The sequence below is a fragment of the Rhinolophus hipposideros genome, assembly GCF_964194185.1.
Source record: "Rhinolophus hipposideros genome assembly, chromosome: 15".
NCBI lineage: Eukaryota > Metazoa > Chordata > Mammalia > Chiroptera > Rhinolophidae > Rhinolophus > Rhinolophus hipposideros.
Genome location: NC_138061.1, coordinates 542,634 through 561,112, shown reverse-complemented (window position 1 = coordinate 561,112; position 18,479 = coordinate 542,634). Strand labels below are relative to the sequence as shown.

The following is an 18,479-nucleotide window of genomic DNA, read 5'->3' as shown; positions in this document are numbered from 1 at the left end:
CGGAGGTCTGACTGCGGCTCCCAATGCCGCGTGCGTGGCTGCAGCTGGCGAGGCGGGGCAGGCCTGCTGTCCGCAGCCTTCTCTGAGTGTTTCCTTCACAGTGTGAGGAAGAGTCCTTGTAACTTGTGAAGCCGCATCCTGAGTGTTTGTGTTGTGAGAGCTGGGGTCCTTGTCGGCTCTTTCTTATCTCCTAGAGGGCAGGCCTCACGTTCACGGTCACCTGCAGAGGCTCCTGCAGATGAAGGCTCACAGAGGATGGCCTGCTGTCCCAGGTGCAAAACGCAGAGGGGCACAACGCAAGTAGGACAGACCCTCCAGATCACCAAATAATTGCATGATTGATATAAATTATAAAATGTTTAAAGTGAAAGGATCAGAAACATAAATGAATACCACTGCCCGAGAGAAAACAGGCAGAGTAGAAGCCACACAGCACCTCCAGTGAGCAGCCCTGGGGCGGGTGTGGGGCAGACGCGGCTGAAGGACGTGGGACCTGTGGCAGCGCTGAGGGGTGACCCTGAGTGGCACCACAGTTAACAGGCCATGCAGCGCCATGTCTGGAAGGTTGACAACATGAGGCTGGAGCGGGATACGTCCGCGGGAAACAGTGAGACATGAATGCAGAGAAGACAAAGTGACCTGAGGAAAGTGTCAGATGACCCTATGAGAATGACATTGGCCACAGGCTCCCCAGGCGGTGACAGAGGCCAGATGACAATGGAGGGATCTGATGGAAGAGCCGAGAACACACAGCCGACTCATCCTGCACAAACGCCGCCCGACAAGTGAAATAAATCGCATGTTGTCCTCTGTGGATAGACTGGCCCTGCGAGCGGAGCCCAGGGCCCCGGACGCTGCTCGGGAGCGGGCGAGAGGCAGCCGTGAGCACACGCGTGTCGGGTCCCAGACACACACAGTGGGCTGTGCGTGTGTGGCGGTGACATGGCCGTCAGATCCAAGCTTCAGCCACCGCCGCAGGAGGTGACGAGTGTGCATGGGACTTACTCTCTGGAATGTTTCTTCTTTAGGAGTTAACTGTGGGAGAAATGAGATCTGGTGACTCTGGGTGGGGGCAGCACTCTCCCCAGTGCTTGAAGCGCGAAGTTGCTGTGACAGGGAGCTGCCCCCTGCCCTCCCGGGGTCGTCCCTTAGATGCCTGCTCTGGTCCCTTCCGGGAAGCCCAGCTCCTGACCTCGGCTGGCGGCTCCTCTTCTTATCAACCTGCTGAGGCCACACGCAGCCACTCAGGACCCAGGGCCTGCTGTTCTCTGTGGTCTGGGATGGCTGGGAATTCAAGCTCTGGGATGATCTCAGTAAGATAGGTGTTTGCAGGAGTGTGCGTGCACGTGCGTGCGTGCACGGGTACGTTTGTAAACACATGTAATTGCATGTGTAAGTCTAGCACCCGTGCAGACCCCACGTGCACACCTCCCCTTGCCCGACCCCACTGACAGGCTCAGCCACAAGGGACTAGAGTCCCCCCCACAGGGAGGCAGCAGACCATTTGGTGAAAGCCCAGCTGCCCTGTATCCCGTCCTCCCCTCCCTGCGCCCTCTTCGCCCCACACCCTCCCCCGGGCCAGGCAGGGCGTGAGGCTCTCTGTGTCAGGTGTCTGTGAGGGCTGTGTGGGGTCGAGGTCAGGCAGCTGTGTCTGAAACAGTCCCGTGTATGCAAAAGCAGCTGTGGCTTACGTGTCCTGAGCGTGAATGTCATGAGCAGCTCCTGTCCCTGTGACCGACCTGCAGGGGACCAGCCCCGGGGTCGCTGGCCTGGTACAGGCGGGCTCAGTGGACAGGGCTGCAGGCAGGTGCTGAGGTAGCAGCCTGGCACACAGGCAACTACTGGTCACGGCACTGCCCACTGCATGCTTCGGGGGTGACTGATGAGGTGGTAGCCAGGGGAGAGGACACGTGTGGCTTTGAGGGGAGCCCCTGCAGGAGCCCTGCTTCCGTCCAGCTGTGAGGGGGACATAATGAATGCGTCCCGAGGGTGCGTGTGGCCAGACGCTGCGGTGGCACCTCTTCCTTTGGGGGCACCGTGCCCTGTGGGCCATGCAAACGTGAGGCATTCTCTGTCAGCTTCCTAGACAGGGCCGACACTGCTCACTCTGACTTAGTTTGGGCAAAACAGGAGCCGTGTTGCCTCTGCGGGACATGGCCTTAGCATCAGGGCACTGCTGAGGTGACACCCATGCCTGTGTGTCTGAGCGGCTGGTCGGCAATGGGCAGTGGGCACAGGGCTGCAGGGCGCCCACCGCTCCCTCACGGCACGAGGGCTGCAGGGCGCCCACCGCTCCCTCGCGGCACGACCGACGTGTTCCTGAGATTTAGAAGGACCACCACGCCCCCCGGAGACCTCTCCGGAAAGGCCCACCAGTGACTGTATTTTCTTCTGTTTCTTTTCTTCAGCTCCTGGAATTTGACAAAGAGCTGTGTGTCTTTAAGGACAGGCTGTATGAACTGGACATCTCGTTCCCTCCCAGGTAAGAAGCGCTGCTTGCCGGACGGCGGCGACTGTTCTGTCGGTGGGGCCGGTGCCCCCATGCAAACCACTCCTGCCCTTCAGAGAGCAACGGGTGGTTCTGTCTTCTTGTTATGAAAAAAGACACTTTGTCCAACGTGCAGAGTGGCGCCTTCTCAGATTTGCCTACTGGGGCCCACGCAGGCGGCTGTGTGTCTGGGTCTTCCTGGGACTCTGGGACCTGCCACAGTGCAGGGTCTGGGTGCGTTTTGCATTCTGTTCGTGTCTTTCTCAGGCACATCAGCTTTTGCTGTGTTTTGCTCTGACATTTATAGAATCTGGAAATCTGCAGCAATAACAGTCTTTCCCCTCTGACCCGCCTGGGGCAGGGGCGGCCCCTAACGGAGGCCCAGGGCCTCCAAGGGCTCTGGAATCAACAGAGAGAGGCCGTTGACAGGAGTGGCCTGTGGGGTGGGCCACCTTGGAGGCCTTGCTGGGCATTGTGGGGAGGGCGCGCTGGGGACACGGCTGTTCGTCCCGGGACCCCTCCCCACCCTTCTCTTTTTTCAGGTCCCACATAGAGATTCTTATCACTCAGGTGGAGATGGACCTGGGGCATGTTGGAGATGTCTAGAGTAGGTGTGCGGCTGAGGCGGAGAGCCTGAGAATGGGGCTTGTGTGCGGGGCCTGCACAGAGCTCAGAAGGGACAGCCCTGTATCGAGAACCTCAAGGCCTTTCACGTTCTGTGAGGGTGACCCTCGGTTCCTGTGACACATTTCAGTGGTCGCACGTGTGAAGGCTGGAAGGGGCCTCCACCGTCCCCTGGACGGGGAACGTCCTGCAGCGCGTGGGCCTGGACCTGGGCCCCTCTGACCTCAGGGTCCAGGCTCTGGGCCAGAGGGCCGGGTACTCAGAGCTCAGGGTTGGTGCCCAGCCGGATGGTGTGAGTTTCAGGGGCCAGAGAAGTGTAGGGTTGGTGCACAGGCTAAGGTCTGGGCACCGTGAGGAGAGAGTCGGCAGGAGGGGCGGCTGGACAGTCGCCACTGTCCAGTGTCCTAGCCGAGCGCGCTCCCTCACGGCTCTGATGCTGCTTTAAACGTGCGAGAAGGGTACGTCCCAAAACATTTGGAAGCTGAAGACGTTCCCGGAGATTTGTTCAGGCTTCCGCTTCCTGTGGGTGGTTGACCAGGGATCCTGAAGGGCCTTCCCGATTTGAACAGACTCCCAGATGTCTCCCTCTGCTTTGCTGAGCTGGCCGAGGAGGAAGTGGGCCCAGGAGCCACGGCGACCAGCTCATGGCCCTGTGGACATGTGCGGACGTGTGCTGGCTTCTGTCTCTCAAGTTTCTCCAAAACCTTGTAGCCTTGAAAGTCACGTGGGTGCAGAGCACAGAAGATGCAGGCAGGACCTGGCCACACCAGGAGCCCACAGGGCCTCGTGGTCAGGGAGGACACAGGATAAGCCCGCCACTAACCCTGGGCAGCACAGAACCCTGCCCATCCACACCTGGCCTGTCGTGCGGAAGGACAGGTCAGCCATGGTCCCGGGCTGGTGGACCCTGGGCGGCACGTCTCCTTGGGCAGGTGGCTGTGACCAGCTGTCCCCTACAGTCCCACCCGGACGGGGGAGGGTGCTTTGGTGCCAAGTGGGAGCAGCTTCAGAGAGCCGCCTGGGTGTTGACCATGGAAGTGACTCCTGCCGAGCCCCCGGCTGCCCAGGGCACTTGGGACAGACCAGCCGAGCCTAAATCTCTACAAGGTTTCATTGGTTCATGTGGTAGGAGAACGGCCCCCAGCAATGTCCCCACCCTCGTCCCAGAACCTGTGTGTGTCTCACGTGACGTGGCAAAAGGGACTTTGCCATGCAAGAGAGCCCTTAAAGCAGGGAGTGTCCTGGCTCCCAGGACCTGTCTGACCCGTGGCCTTAGTGGTGGAGCAGCTGTGTGGAACGGCTGACCGCTGCCTACAGGCAATGGTTGGCCAGTTGATTTAGTTGCCAGATGTCTGCCCTTTAATTTGGATATCACACTGAAGTTTTCAGTGACGGACGTGTGAAGAGAAGAAACGCAGAGGTGTTCCAAACTGAGCCATCAGCTTTTAAGTTCAGGGGCCAGGTCATAGTGAGAACTACAGTCGACCTCTGAGCCCAGCCACAGCATAAGCCTGCTGTGCAAAACCCACCAAGTGCTGTGTCGTCCGCCCCCCACTGCCCATCCGTCCACCCCCCACTGCCTGGCTGTCCACCCCCCAGGTGGCTCCTTGGGCTAAGTCACGGGAGTGAAGAAGCTCTTGGTCCAGGGAGGAACCTTCCAGAACATGGGCACCCCGTCCTCTTCACAGGTTCCTACCTGTCCCGAACTCCCAGCATCCCCTCACCAGGGGCACCAGGTCACCCCGCGGGAAAGGAGGTGGCGAGTCCACCCCCCTACACCAGGGCAGGAAACCCCAGAACAACTTTGGGGGTACTCACCACCTACGTGGGGGGCTGGGCCCCACCACTGGGGCCTGAGACCAGACTATGGTCATGCAGCCTGCCCAGGGGCACCACGGAGACCCCGTCCCACTGGGCCTATCACCCTCCAGTGCCAGGATACCCCGCGCATGGGGGGGCCACCTGCGGTGCCCAGGAGCTGCTCCCTGCCAACCCCAGGGCCACTCCTGCTGGGGGCTTGGGCAGAGGCCAGCCCCTGGGAAGAAGCATTCCCTGTGTCAGGGGCTGTGTCTTGTCACCCAGTGCCACCCTCAGCGTTTGTCAGGTTGCGTCTGTGCTCCCCACACTGCCAGGCTGCCAGCACTTCCTGGAAGGCTCTGAGGATGCGCTTGTCAAGTATGGGCCACCTCGGCTGTCACAGCTGTCACACAGGACCACACCATGGTGGCTTCCCTTGCAGTTGTGGGGACCTGTGGTGTGGCCGTGACGGCGGAGTCAGCGAAAGTCTGCCCTGGCTCCTGCCTTCTGTGCTTTTTATCTTTGTCATTCGAGTGGTGAACACGTCGCACACTGGCTGAGCCATCCCGGTCACGTCCTGGTGGAGGGAAGCTTTCAAGTGCTCGCTGAGGGCCGCCTGCAGCATTGCACAGTGAGACATTGTCCCCGAGTGCAGGGCACACGTGGGGGGTTCTCAGTGCAGAGGGTGTGAGCAGCCCCCACTGTGGTCCCCTTGGCTGCAAGCCTTGGCCAGTGGCACGCCGTGACAGTCCCCTCCCCAGAGTCGTTTCATTAGCAGACGGGTCCCGTAATGACAGTGACCGGAGCGTTTTTCTGCAGCAAAGTCATTTGTTACCGTTCTCCATGGACTAATAGAATGTCACTCCTAATGGGTTCTAACTTCTTGCTGTCTGTCATTTTGCTAGAAAAGGTGCTAATATCTCAGACATTTATAGAGCCTTCGACTCTTGTCCTCACCCACAGCCACAGCCAAGTGAGTGTAGCACCTTCACTAGGGACAGCTGTGAAGCTGGCCGGGTGGCAGTCAGGAAGCAGAGCGTGCCACCTGGCCAGGCCCGAGTGGGAGAGCAGGAAGGTTGCTGGGCAGACCCAGGCTGCCCCTGCCCCTGCCACCTCCCTCCGAGGTGGCGCCCGCCAGCCCCACCAGGAGTGTCTCTGAGGCCACAGCGTGTTCCCATGTGCTCCCCACGTCAAGAGCTCTCCATGTGCTCAGTGACTGGTGGGCATTGTGGTGTTGGCACAGCTCCGCCCACTCTGGGTTCTCTGGGAAACTGCCGGCTTTGAGCTGGCGCAGGATTTGCCATAACATTGGTTGTCTGAAGAGAACATCGGTAACAGTAAGCTTTCATCACACTGTGTTGTCAGGCTCTTAGCCCCCTGGTGCCCAGGACCCACAGAGGGACAGGTGGCCCTGCCCACCCTCCCCACCCCCTCTGGCAGCTTCTGCCTCTGGACCCAGATCTGGGCCATTCAAAGCCGTTTACAGGAGCCCTGCCGCCCATCCGTGGGTGCAATGACTTGGAGCTGGAACAGTCACGCGTCTGTCTTACGCATCCTAGCCAGGCGGGAGTTTCTAATTTATAGTTTAATTTTGAGGGTTGTTGTCATTCGTTTTCAGATCAAGAGACTGAGGCATAAAGCTAAGGTGGTCCAGCTGCCTTTCCACTCACGTGGCGGCAGCACTGGATATTCCCACAGCCCACGCGGCACAGGGGTGGGGAGCGTGGTGGGTTCCGGAATGCAGTCCCGTGAGGGCGTGATCTCCTCCCCGGGCGCCGAGCATTCCGGCCTAGACCCTGCCCACAGCACACCCATCCCACTCCCCCAGGACAGCCCCTCCGAAACCTCTTTCCCTGAAGCCAGAGAACTCATGATCCCCAAGAAGCCACCTACATCAGAGACGGGCCCTCCTTCCTACCATCACACTGGACTGTCAGCCATGGAGGCTGACGTTCCCCGGGCTGGTCACCACCTCATTCCCACAACCTCCAGTGCTCTGGCCACTGCTGACCAGGGCTTTTTTCCCCAAATTTATTTGTGATGAAGATGACAGCTGTCTATCACGTCACTGCAATTGGGCTCACTTCAAAATATAGCAAAGTATTTGTGGAAATGACTGAATCTTTCTGCTTACGAAAAGAAAAACCATGTCCCACCACCGAAGGGGCTGGCACTGACCGTCACTTTGGGGACGAATCCCAGGGAGCAGCAACTCTTGCCATTTGGTCCCAGGACCACATACACTCTTGGAAAAACGGGGGAACTCAAAGGGCTTTTCTCTGTGGTTTATATCTATTGATAGTTACCATGATTTTAAAATATTTATTCACTCACTTTTAAATCGCAGTAAGAAACCACTACATGTTAACATAAATAACACTTTTATGAGAAAAATAACTGTTGCCCAATCAAAAATAATTTGCGAGAAGAGTGGCATGGTTTCACTTTTAAAAGAACTTTCTTAAAGTTCGGCTTAATGGACGGCGGGCGGAATCTCGTATCTGCTTCATGTCAGACCACGTGGGTGCGCCTTGGGGAAGGACGTCTCCTGAGAATTCAGCTGCCGTAAGGATCTGAGACCATGCCAGTGCCTGGGCGTTCTTTCCCTCGGGAAGGTCTTTTGCCCGTGTGCATGGCTGGTGCCGTCACGCCCGTCTTCAGAAACCCTGAATTGCCAAGTTGTGCAGACGTCCCAGGGGTGGCACACGTCCCTCGCAGTGTCAGTGGGTCCTCCCTCAGGACCTGAGCTCAGCAGAGGAGTGACTGTTTGTGGTGGGAAGTCATCAGGCTCATGGAGGGTACACGTTCTCCAAAATTCTCGTTTTTCCTGAAAGCTTGAACTTGGTCATTGGCAACAAATACTGTTGGTTGTTTCCCTGGAGAGGCAGGTTCCTCGTCCCTTCTTGAGGAAACGCCTGTCACACATCCGAGTCTGAGCGGCCATGTCTGCCTGCTTTTCTAGTGAAAACGGTGTCCTGTGAAAACAAGCTGAAAGGGCAGGGGCTCCACCGCGCGCGGCACGGCCACACTGCTGGCCGTCGGGCAGAATGTTCCCCGCTGCGTCCCCAGTACCACGTCTGCCAGGCTCGGAAGTCAGTGGTGGTTTGTGCTGCTGCGCCCAAGCGCTCTGAAGGAGAGCACCTCTGTCTGAGCACGGGCGACACGAAGAACAGGACGACCACCAAAGCGGCTGGTTCCTGCTGAGGCCACACCCATCGGTGCCACCTCAACATTGTGACCATCTCCGAGAGCATCTGAGTGTGATTATGAGCATAGTGTTTACCTTCTGGACCCCTGAACGGGTGTCGGGACTTGGGCAAGACCACACCAAAAACTAGCCCTAAGCTGGAAACGACCGAAGTGCCCCCTGGGTTTTTGCTTCTGTCACAGCACAGTGAGTGGCAGTGAGCAGCTGCTTCACGCGGTCCATGAAGGCTGCTTGGTTGTGTTGGTGTGCTGGTCGGCCACTGGGGCGAGACTGCGGGTGGAGTCACGGGCCTCGGCCGTCCCGGCAGCGGAGGAAGGACCTGGGCTGCTGGCCGTGGGCCGCGTTCCCTTGGTGTGACGTCATGCAGGGGGACGGTGGGCACATGCCCATGGTGCTGCGGTCTCTCCCTGGTGTGGCTCGTACTTTAGCTTGAGTTGACCGGAAGGACAGACGCGTCAAGACCTGGATGTACCTGCGGGAACTTCCCAAAGTGTGGAACGCTTTCCGAGTAAGCGCGACGGGGAGGGTCCCCGCCACACGGCCCAGGGAGGGTCCCCGCCTTGGGACAGCTGTTTTCACTCAGCAGAAGTGGTACAGGGAGATCAAGTTCCAGCTTTTGAAAAAGACGAACACATACAACACAGGGACGGCCCACAGCAGTCTGGCCGGAGGGTGCTGTGTCTTCACCGGATTCAGTGACGGGTATTTTTAAATTGCGATTAGGAGGCTCTTCTCAAATGTCTTTGTGGACCATGATTGGAAGTTCCGTATCTGTCATAACATTTGCAAAACTGTAGAATTCATGCAGGAAGGATGAGCTGTCCGCTGTTTGCCAGGCCAGGTGCGCAGGGAGGGAGTGGGGACGGCCGTCTGTCCGGCTGTGCCTGAGCCCTGCCTGGACCCGGCCCCTGTGATGCTCAGGGCCCAGAGAACCTGCAGGCCCTCCGCCCGGCCGCCGAGGGAGCTTTCTGCTGCTACATGGTTGCACTGCATAGTTCCACTGTGACCTCATTTCCTGTTCCGTGATTTCTTTGATTTCAGTTGTTTCTTTCCTAGGAATTTCATTTACAGCCTGGCGTTTTTGAAACCAAGTCTTTGAGGCCCCCATTGTATACTGAGTCCTCAGGGCTCGTGTGAACCTGGGGACAATCTCGGGTGACACACTTACCACCATGCGCACGTGCCACACCATTTTTCTCTGTAGCTCAGTAAGTCGGCCTCGATGAGGGGGTCACCGTGTCTGCCGTCACTACGCAGGGCTGGCATGGGAGACAGTAGCTCCCCTAGCAGGAGAGAACTGAGGGTCCTGTCCTCACACCTGCCCTGAGGGGTGCAGGCAGCACCCCCACTTCTCCGCCTGCACTTTCAGCAGACGTGGAGCTGTCCCTGGTGCGGCTGGTTCAGGAAGGCCCCCGCCCCGCCCCCCGAGTTTCCTCCTGAGACTGGCCAGCCCGGAGCACAGCAGGGCTTTGTGTTGTCAGTGTGCCTTGGTGACACCACCCGCTGGCCCAGGCTGCTCCGATGGAGACCTGAGCTTGTCAGCAGGGCCAGTCTCCTGCCCACATCCTGAGGTAGGAACCCGGAGGGGGGACCGGGAGGGAAGGGGCGTGGCCTCCAGGACAGGTGGGCGATTGTTAGCTTTATCACAGGCCCCCCTTAAGGTGGTCACTCCCTCCCCACGCGGGCACCGGAGGGCGGCTTGTCCTGCATCCCCACCCTGTGCAGGGTTTGCTTTCAGATAAGTCTGCATGCACAGCAAGCACCGTATTAATCAGTGTCAGCCCCTGAGGGACCCGGCCCCAGACTCACCTGGGCCCCGCTGGCCCAAGCAGACTTGGCCCTGGGACCCTGGGAGTGGCCAGGGACCCCTGGGCTGTGGGGGTGAGGGCGCGGCCACCGCTCCAGGCTCTTCTGTTTCTTATCACCAGAGCCACTGTCCCAGCAGTGAGGACTGGTCAGGTCCGGGCTGTGGACAGAGCAGAGGCAGGCCCAGTGCTCTGGTGGCGCCGCGGTACGTGTGGGGACGTCACCTACAGACTTATTTAAACGTCACCTTTTGTGTGCTATTCAGACCTGGACCCAGGATTTACACTGAACCTCTGCCCTTGGGCACACCCCGTTGGGCGATGGGTGGGCATCGGGGTGCAGCCCCAGACGGGACTCCAGGCAGCAGGCGCTTTCTGGGAGGAGAACTTTCTGTAGCAGAAGCAATGTCATAGGCACAACTGAGTGGAAATGGTTTCTGAGGCAGGTGGATTCGACCCTGTCTCTGTCCAGGCTGCGTCTCCGAGCTGTGCTTCCCAGCTGGGCCTCCTGTGTGGCTGCACACCTGCCCCTTGTGAAGCCGCTCAGACGGCATGGCTGGGGCCAGGGAGCCACTGGTGGCATGCCACCTCACAGGGTCGTGATGGAACGCTCTGGAGTGGGCAGGAGGCAGCTGACTCACAGAGGCCGCTAGTCAGTGCCGGCCTGCCGGGCTGCGGGCAGCAGACTCGCTCGTCACCAGGGCAGCCTGGGTTGGCCGCAGATTTCCTCCTGGGTAAACTTGACCCTCGGCCGCTTCCCAGCAAAGACCTTCCCACTTCCACACAACCTTCAGAGACCAGCTGGCAGTGGGCTCAGCCTCAGGACGTTCTGAGCTGTGGCCTCAGCCTTGCTGGCAGCCTCACCCCTGAACTTTGACCTCAGCTGGGGGATGTTGCTCCGGAGTGACTCAGCATGTTGTCCTTTGGAAACCGTCCAACTGTGTGGGTCCTGCTGCAGAGAGCCCACTACCCCGCCGCAGCGCCTCCCCCAGGGCTTGGATGGGACGATGTGCGGCAGGCGAGTGTCCCTCGCCGTCCCAGGTGGGCTCCACTGAGACGCCTGTCATTTAAATGTCTGCATGCGGGCCGGGCGCTGGCCGCCACTTTTCCTGAGAAGAAGCTTGTGGGGCAGCTGGTATTCTGTCCTTTAAAAGTAAGTGGTGCTAGAAGTGGGAACATGTAGCTCTGGATTTTAACCATATTTGCTGCTTTGGTCTTTAATCAAGTGAAATAGCAGTTCCCTGCGTGGGGCTGGGGTCACCTTAGGGTTCTGGTGAACGTGCGTGGGACCCGCTGCAGAACAGGAAAGGCTGGGCCTGCTGATTCTGCAGAAACGAGAAGTACAAATCCCGACCACGTGTCAGTGGTCGGGGCACAAGGACAGCATGGGGCTCAGGCCACAGAGCGGAGCGACAAGGTGACCAGGCGCCCACGACAGCAACAGCCCCAAGAGCCAATGACATTCTTGTCTTGCAGCTAAAGCAGGAAAACTTCATAGAGAGTCAGGCACCATTCACAACAAGACCACATGGAATTAACCTACAAAACACATTAGACTTTTGCAAGAAGAAACTTTAGACAATCGAAGGTTGTACAAGATGTACCACAAGTAAGGAGACTCACCACCCTGGGGACACACCACTCTGTGACATGTGGGGACACACCACACTGTGACATGTGGGGACACACCACACTGGGGATGCACCACACTGTGACATGTGGGGACACACCACACTGGGGATGCACCACACTGTGACATGTGGGGACACACCACACTGGGGACACACTGAGCACAGCTTAGGTTCTCCCCAAAGCCGGGTCATTCTAGGTTAAGTTCATTTACTGTGACTTCAGTACAAGCCCTATCAGTGACCACTTGGCAGGGTTAGCAGTTTTAAGTGGATGATGGGCAGGCCCACTGGGCAATGCAGAGCCCAGAGGCAGGACTGTCTGGTGAGTTCCAGAAATAGGAGGAAGCTGCCTGCAGGGGGACAAGCATGAGGGTCCTCGGACAGGTGGCCACAGGACACTGTGGACAAGTGGCCAGTACTGAGTGATAACCAGCAGGTCTGTGGGACCATGCAGATATGCTCCACTGGTGGTCACAGAGCAGGCCTGGCGATGGGTGGCACCCCCACATGCTCTCACCCACATTTGAGTCACTTGTCAATCAGCTCTTGGCTGGTGGCTCCATTCCTCAGGAAGCCGCCAGGCCTCTCCCTGTGGCCTAGCAGGTCAGTGGGCTGGAAGAGTAGGGCCTGTGGCCAGGGCAGGGATGGTCTCACACTCTGCCACAACGATGACCTCAGGACATGGCTTGGGCTTCTGGACACATCCTGAGATGAGAACTGAGGTGGGAGCAGGTTGTGGGGACGAGGGTGTGTGGCCAGGTTGGGCCCCAGCTGTCCCCGGGCTCCCTCTGGGAGGCACATGAGCCATTCGGGGTGCAGCCCCTCAACAAACTCCCAGGCTGACTCCCGGGGTGCAGGTGGGGAAGGAGACCCCACGGAGCCGGGCACGGCTGTGTCACCGGGGCAGGTGAGGTCCGGACGCCGTTTTTTTCCTGTGCAGGTTTTCATTGTATTTTAGTCTGTGTCCAAAAATAAAACCAAAGTTTAACAGATGATCCTATTCTTTTAAAAGAATTATGAGTTTGCCTTTACATTCTAGAAACTTCCGTATGAGTTTTCTTTCCCAGGACAGCATGGCCGTCCTAATGCGCAGGAAAGGAACCCCCACAGCCCTCCCCTTGGGATGTGGAGGAGGGGTCAGAGGGGGGTGGGCACCGGGCAGCGCTGACCGGCCTGGGTCCTGTCTCCCCAGCTATCCATACAGCGAGGACTCGAGCCAGGGGAAGCAGTACATGAACACCCGCTGCCCAGCCTGGTGCGACCGCGTCCTCATGTCCCCGTCCGCCAAGGAGCTGATTCTGAGGGTAAGTGGCAGGCCGCCGGGCACCGGCCGAGCAGGGGAGACCCAGAGTGCCAGGGCCAGTCAGGGAGGCCGCTGGGCTGGCAGCCATGTCTCTGTCGACCCCAGGATGAGCCCTCACTTTGGGGCTCAGGCTTAAAGGGGCTGCGGACGAGCCAGTGTCTGTGTGAACTTAGAACGTGCCCGAACGGTCACGGGGCGTCACACATCGGTGGGTCATTCTGTCCTCGAGCTGCACGGTGTGGTGTCTGGCTACTTTGTTAAGCTGTAAACAGCCAGGTTGACATCTGGGCTCTGTGAGTTGGAAAGGAATAGACAGAGCGTTCCAGTGTCGGGAAATTTTCAGGTTTCCTGTAGCCTCTTGAATTTCCAGGGTTTTTCAAGTCCCACATTGTAACACAGAAAGAGTGTTTTCAAAAGAACCAATATCTGAATTGGTTTTATCAACCCCACTAACATAATAATGAGGAGACATAGTAATGAAATATACTGGTTCAAACGGAGCAGCAGATGGCCTCTGCCGGAGACGTGGGCAGCGGCACAGAGGAGGCAGGAAGCCCTGGTGACCCCCAGGCCATCCTCAGACCTCAGCTGAATCTGCTTTAGGCTCCAGTCGCGCCCCTCGCAGCCCTCTGGGCCGCACCGAGGGGTCCTGTCCAGACCCTGGGCCTCACCCGCTGGTGAGAAGGCTGCCCCCCCCCACGCTGCATGCAGGGCTCTAGGCAGCCTCGTAGGAGAGAGCGCTTTAGACGTCTGCATTCATTCGCATTTTCTCCGGCTTGGGGAACCGAGAGTTGATGGTGCAGACATGATGAGGACAGAGCCCAGCCTGTGTCCTTTCTGGGCACAAGTCCCCGCAGGCCCTCCCCTGGGAGGTGCCAGGCGGGCGTTACAGGCCGCAGATTCGCCAGGCAGCTTCCGCGGCATCATCCATCATGCCACGCTCGGTTTCCTTGTCATCGTGTCCCGTCTGCTTCCCCGCCCGAGGACGGCACGGAGGTGGCTGCCCGCGGTGCTGCCTGGAGGCGCGGTGAGGAGCGCTCAGCCAGGTGTCGCCGCAGCCATTTGTTTGCCTGGAGATCAGGCAGTTGCAAACGCACGATTTGGTGCTGCCTTTGTAAGTTACCCCGCGCCGGTGGTGAACGTCCCCACTTCCGGGCGGCGTTGCGCTCACACGCGGTGCAGAGGTTCTGTTTTCACACGTCCTGGCAGGCGACCACGCTGGAAAGTAAATCTGACCTTAGCTTCCCGCTGCATTAAAGATAATTCGGTTTTAGCTTTGTGGTCTCAGACGCTTCAGCTGCGGGTGTGAAATTCCGGCCCCGCGGCACCGCAGTGAAGGCGCCCGCCAGGCGCAGGCGGCGCGCACAGTCCGGGGGGGGGGGGCCGCGGTTCAGCGGCGTCGGGGCTCCTTTGGACGGCGCGCTGGGTGCGCAGAGCCCGCGTCACACTCGAGTGTCGATGGGGGACTGCGCTGGCGCACCTGCAGCTCCAGGGGCAAACGTGAAAAGAAACTTCTCGGTTCCACTCACGGTAGTGAGCGTGGGGCGCCGTGCCTCCCCGGAAGTCCAGGGCGCGCGCCAGAGGAGAGCTGGGGGGCGGTCACCCTGACTCGCCCACATCGCCACCCTGCCAGAGGCAGGAGCCCCCTGGACCGGGAGAGCCTGGGGCCCAGGCCCGGAGGTGCTGCCAGGACCTCCGCCCACCGGCCAGCGCGCTCCGTCCTCGGGTGGGTGGCGTGTGGCTCACTCGCAGGCACTGTCACCTCTCTGCTCCCTGAGGAAACCATTCCTGCCTCCCACACTGTCCCTCTGTTTGCTTTTCCCAGTCGGAGAGCGAGGACAAGGTCGTCACCTACGACCACATCGGCCCCAACGTCTGCATGGGAGACCACAAGGTGATGGACCGGGCAGTGGGTGGGGGCGGGGCCCGGGGCCGGGGGCGGAGTCGGGGGCGGGGCCCGGGCGGGCGGGGGCGGGGCCCGGGCGGGCGGGGGCGGGGTGGCTGCTCTGCTGGCGCATTCTAGCCTCACAGAAGAGGCCAACTTGTCTGTTTTCGTTGGATTTTCGTAAAATACCAGGAGGTAGATGGGTAGGTAGAGAAAGCAGAAATGACTGGTCACAACGGAATAAAGTGCACAATTTTACTATTTGTAAAAAACACTGTCTACAGCCGCTTCTCTCTGTAGGCCATTTCTCAAGTGTGCGTTTGAAGTATTGCATTGTCCTTATGCCGAGCCCGCTGTCAGCAGTGCAGTGGTGAACGGGGTTCTCGGCCAGCGCTTCAGGCAGAAACACCACACCTTGGGATGGGGCTGACTTTGTGCAAGGCGCTGTCCCCAGCCGTCCTCACTGAGGGGCTGTGCTGGGCGACAGGTGGCGACCCCCCACCAAATCGGGACGTGTGCTTTCCCACTTGAAAGTGCGATGGGCCCGACCACGGGGTGTGTCCTCCTAAGAGGCAGCTCCCACACTGCTGGCCGGCGGGAGCAAGCCAGAGGACGGGCACTCTGTCCCCCCCATTATCGGGGTGTATTCAGGCCTTAAGTCTGTTTTCACGTGAGTCTTTGCCTGGAAATACTATCTCTTTAAAGACACAAAGGCACTTTGCCGGGGCTCTGGTGGCACAGCCCGGCCATTCCACGTGACGCGGGCTCGGTGCCCAGGGGACGCGCCCTTTGTGACGCGGCCGGTGGCTCCCTGCCTGGCTCTGACGCCCCCTCTTCTCCCGCTGCAGCCCGTGTTCCTGGCCTTCCGTATGGCGCCCGGGGCAGGTAAAGGTCACACACATGTGCCCAAGTGTTGTGTCGTGCAGTGACGTGGTGGTAAATATGACTCCTTCCCTCGAGTTGACCTTTCCTGAGCTTTTCCCGGTGTGTTTGTCCCTTTAACCAACCACTGATTCCACGGCAGGGAAGCGGTGCCAGCGACACGAGAGGACCCCGCGCGAGCCCTGCCTGTAGCCGCGCAGCAGATGGAAGTCGCCGTCTCTTGCCGTCCACACTCAACAGCTGCACGGAGAAAGCCGCGAGCGCCACCCGCTAGACGGCGGCCCCACACTTCGCTTCAGCCTCCGGACCTCGCGGAGGAGCGTCACATACCTCACCGTCTTGTCTGTTCATGTGACATTAAGTAGAAATATTGGGGTTTTTTAATAAGTCACAGTCCTGTTGCCAAAACTCTAATAGACAGCAAAGAGACTCTGTATTTTACATTCACAGTTTTCAATTTTAATCATCGTCAGCGTGGAAGAGCTTCCCCACAGGTGTCAAACGTCCCCTCTGCCAGCTGGAGGTGTGCCCAGGGCACGGAGCCGGCGGGGCTCTGGGCTGACTCCGGCAGTGTGGCCTCTGGTAGGACGCCGAGGGGGCCCCCCCTTCCGTGTTATTTACTCTACTGCCATGTTACATGGCTTTTGAATCACACTGCAGCTGCTTTCCATTTTTATATATAAATATATATAAATATATACTTTTTAAAATAATTTATAAATCTTACCAAAACTTATGCTAAATCTACTTTCCAGTATGAGTGCTCAAGAGTGTCATATCAGTAGGTAAAATTGGAGTCAGGACTTCGCACGCAGATCCACCAAACAGGTGACATGGCCTGCCCCCGGGCATCATGGGCACGCGACTGGAGCACGCCCACTGCACTAGCAGCTTGCCACACCCCTGCCTCCGGTGTAATATTAAGAATTCAATGTGAAGTTATAGCTAGCTTGGGTGTACCTTTTACCAATTTTGTAAACCGTTTTGTCTGTCTTTTGTTACTGTTCTACGGTGCCAAGTATTCTACATAAAACAATAATACTATGGGAGAAGTACAAGTAGCCTAGTCTGCTTCCAGTAGAAACCGCTGTTAACATGGGCTGTATATAAAACATTCAGACGAACAACTGTCAATTTCCTGGGTTGCTCAGCTGTAAACGCCCCGTGTAATAACCTGGCTGCAAGCGTTTTCCAGCACTGAGCACAGCACTACGAGGTGACGGCAAAGCCTGTGGATGAAACACAAGCGTCTGTTTTATTGATTTGCTTCAGAACACTACAGAGTCCCTGGGCGGGGCGAGGCTGCAGGTACATGCTCCTTCTTACACAGGTCACTACCAGTGCGAGTCATTTGGTGTCCGCTTGACAAGCCGATCGGGCTCTGGGTCAGTGCTGCCGCCACTCTGCTCTGCCCACCGGCCACACGGCGATTCTGGTTAATGGGGTTCCAGCTGTTGGTCACTGTGGAGGCCTTTAGAAATGACCGCTCCAGTTCCTAAGCAATAAAATTGATCATGGTGAAAACAGTCGGCTTTGCTTTGTTTCTCTTGCTGCCTGTGTCCCACCCCCTTTGAGAGGCTGCGGAGCCGACTCTGCCCCTTTGTAGACCCTTTCAGATCGAGCTCGGTCCAAGCCCCAGGATTTCATTCTATCGCAAGCCTAAGCCATTAGCTGAGAGCAGAAAAATAACCTTTTGGCTGTTTTACTGTGATGGCAGTGACGGGATTTACCCCTCAGCATTTTGGAATGAGGTCATGTAAATGTGCTGCTTCCCTCAAAACTTTGAAAGCTGCACATCCTCCTGCTCAGCTCGGGCTGAGAAGAGCCCCTCACAGAGAGAACAAATGTTAATATTGCTCCTTTGAAAAATAGCCAGTGGTTCAGAAGAAATGTGTTTTTTAATAAATTGATGGGACCGCCATGTGGCAAAAAAAAAAAAAAAAAAACAGCCTTTTATATTTCTCTTTAACATTTTCAGAACCACGTGCCAAGAGAAATCTTGTACTAATACAGTCATTTATATTTTTTAAAACAACACTTATGCCCATTAAGATGCAACACGCGGAGCCTGGGCCACAGCGCGTCGGGCTCAGAGGACGGTCTTTTGTCCACCGGACCGAAGTCAGGGTGGTGCTAACGACCAACCCTCGGGCCGCGGGAGCCGGCAGCGAGCAGGGCTTCCCGGGGTCGTGCCGGCCGGGGCCCAGGCGCGCTGACTTCACAAAGGGCGCCAGGGCCGCGCTGAGGGGACTGCACTGTCCCCGCGGGCAGAGTCTCTTGGATTTCTCTTGGTTGTCCCAGTTTGAATTAAACAGAGCTTTCTACTGCTGAGAAATCTATAAAACGGTAGCTACAGGACCATGGCGCAGACGAATTTAAAACCCAACTTGTTTCACCTGATGTGAGTTCAGATCGTTACTTCCAGATACTCAGCTGCATTAGAATCCGAGCAAAACGCTCCGCAGGCTCGGAGGGAGCGGGGAGTGCGGGTCACCTGCCCTTCCAGGCCCCCAGTTGTGTTTAAACCGTGTTTAAATCCGCCCCAAACCTCCGCCCTCGGAGCCAGCACAACTCGAGCCCCGCAGACCCGGGGAGGGGAGGGCGGACCTGCGAACGCGCGTCTCACCTGCCGGCGCCCCGCTCCGTCCCGGCTCCTCGCGGCTCTCCCTGCGCCGAGGCCGCCCTTCCGCGCGCCGGGCCGTCGCTGTCCCCTGGCAGCGTCCTCACCGAGGCGCTGGCGGCCGGGGCTGGGCTCCACCGCGCCTGCCGCCGAGCCCGACCCGCGCGGGACCCGGGCGCCCCTCGGGCCGTAGGCGCGGGCCCCGCGGACGACGAAGTGGGCCCGGAGAGGGGACA

General features: G+C 58.3%; 1 protein-coding gene across 2 annotated transcripts in view; it reads left to right on the top strand.

Annotated features, from left to right (window-relative positions):
• Positions 1–17,147, top strand: part of INPP5A (inositol polyphosphate-5-phosphatase A) — a 163,515-nt gene extending 146,368 nt beyond the window's left edge. The window contains exons 12-16 of one of the 2 annotated variants that reach the window (XM_081073879.1): positions 2,409–2,482; positions 12,746–12,857; positions 14,682–14,750; positions 15,590–15,626; positions 15,766–17,147. In XM_081073879.1, the coding sequence (XP_080930005.1) occupies positions 2,409–2,482; positions 12,746–12,857; positions 14,682–14,750; positions 15,590–15,626; positions 15,766–15,815 (342 nt within the window). In that variant the 3' untranslated portion in view covers positions 15,816–17,147. Of the gene's footprint in view, positions 1–2,408; positions 2,483–12,745; positions 12,858–14,681; positions 14,751–15,589; positions 15,678–15,765 lie in introns of both variants that reach the window. The other variant, XM_081073880.1, reaches the window with a different exon arrangement.
• Positions 17,148–18,479: the final 1,332 nt, after the last annotated feature.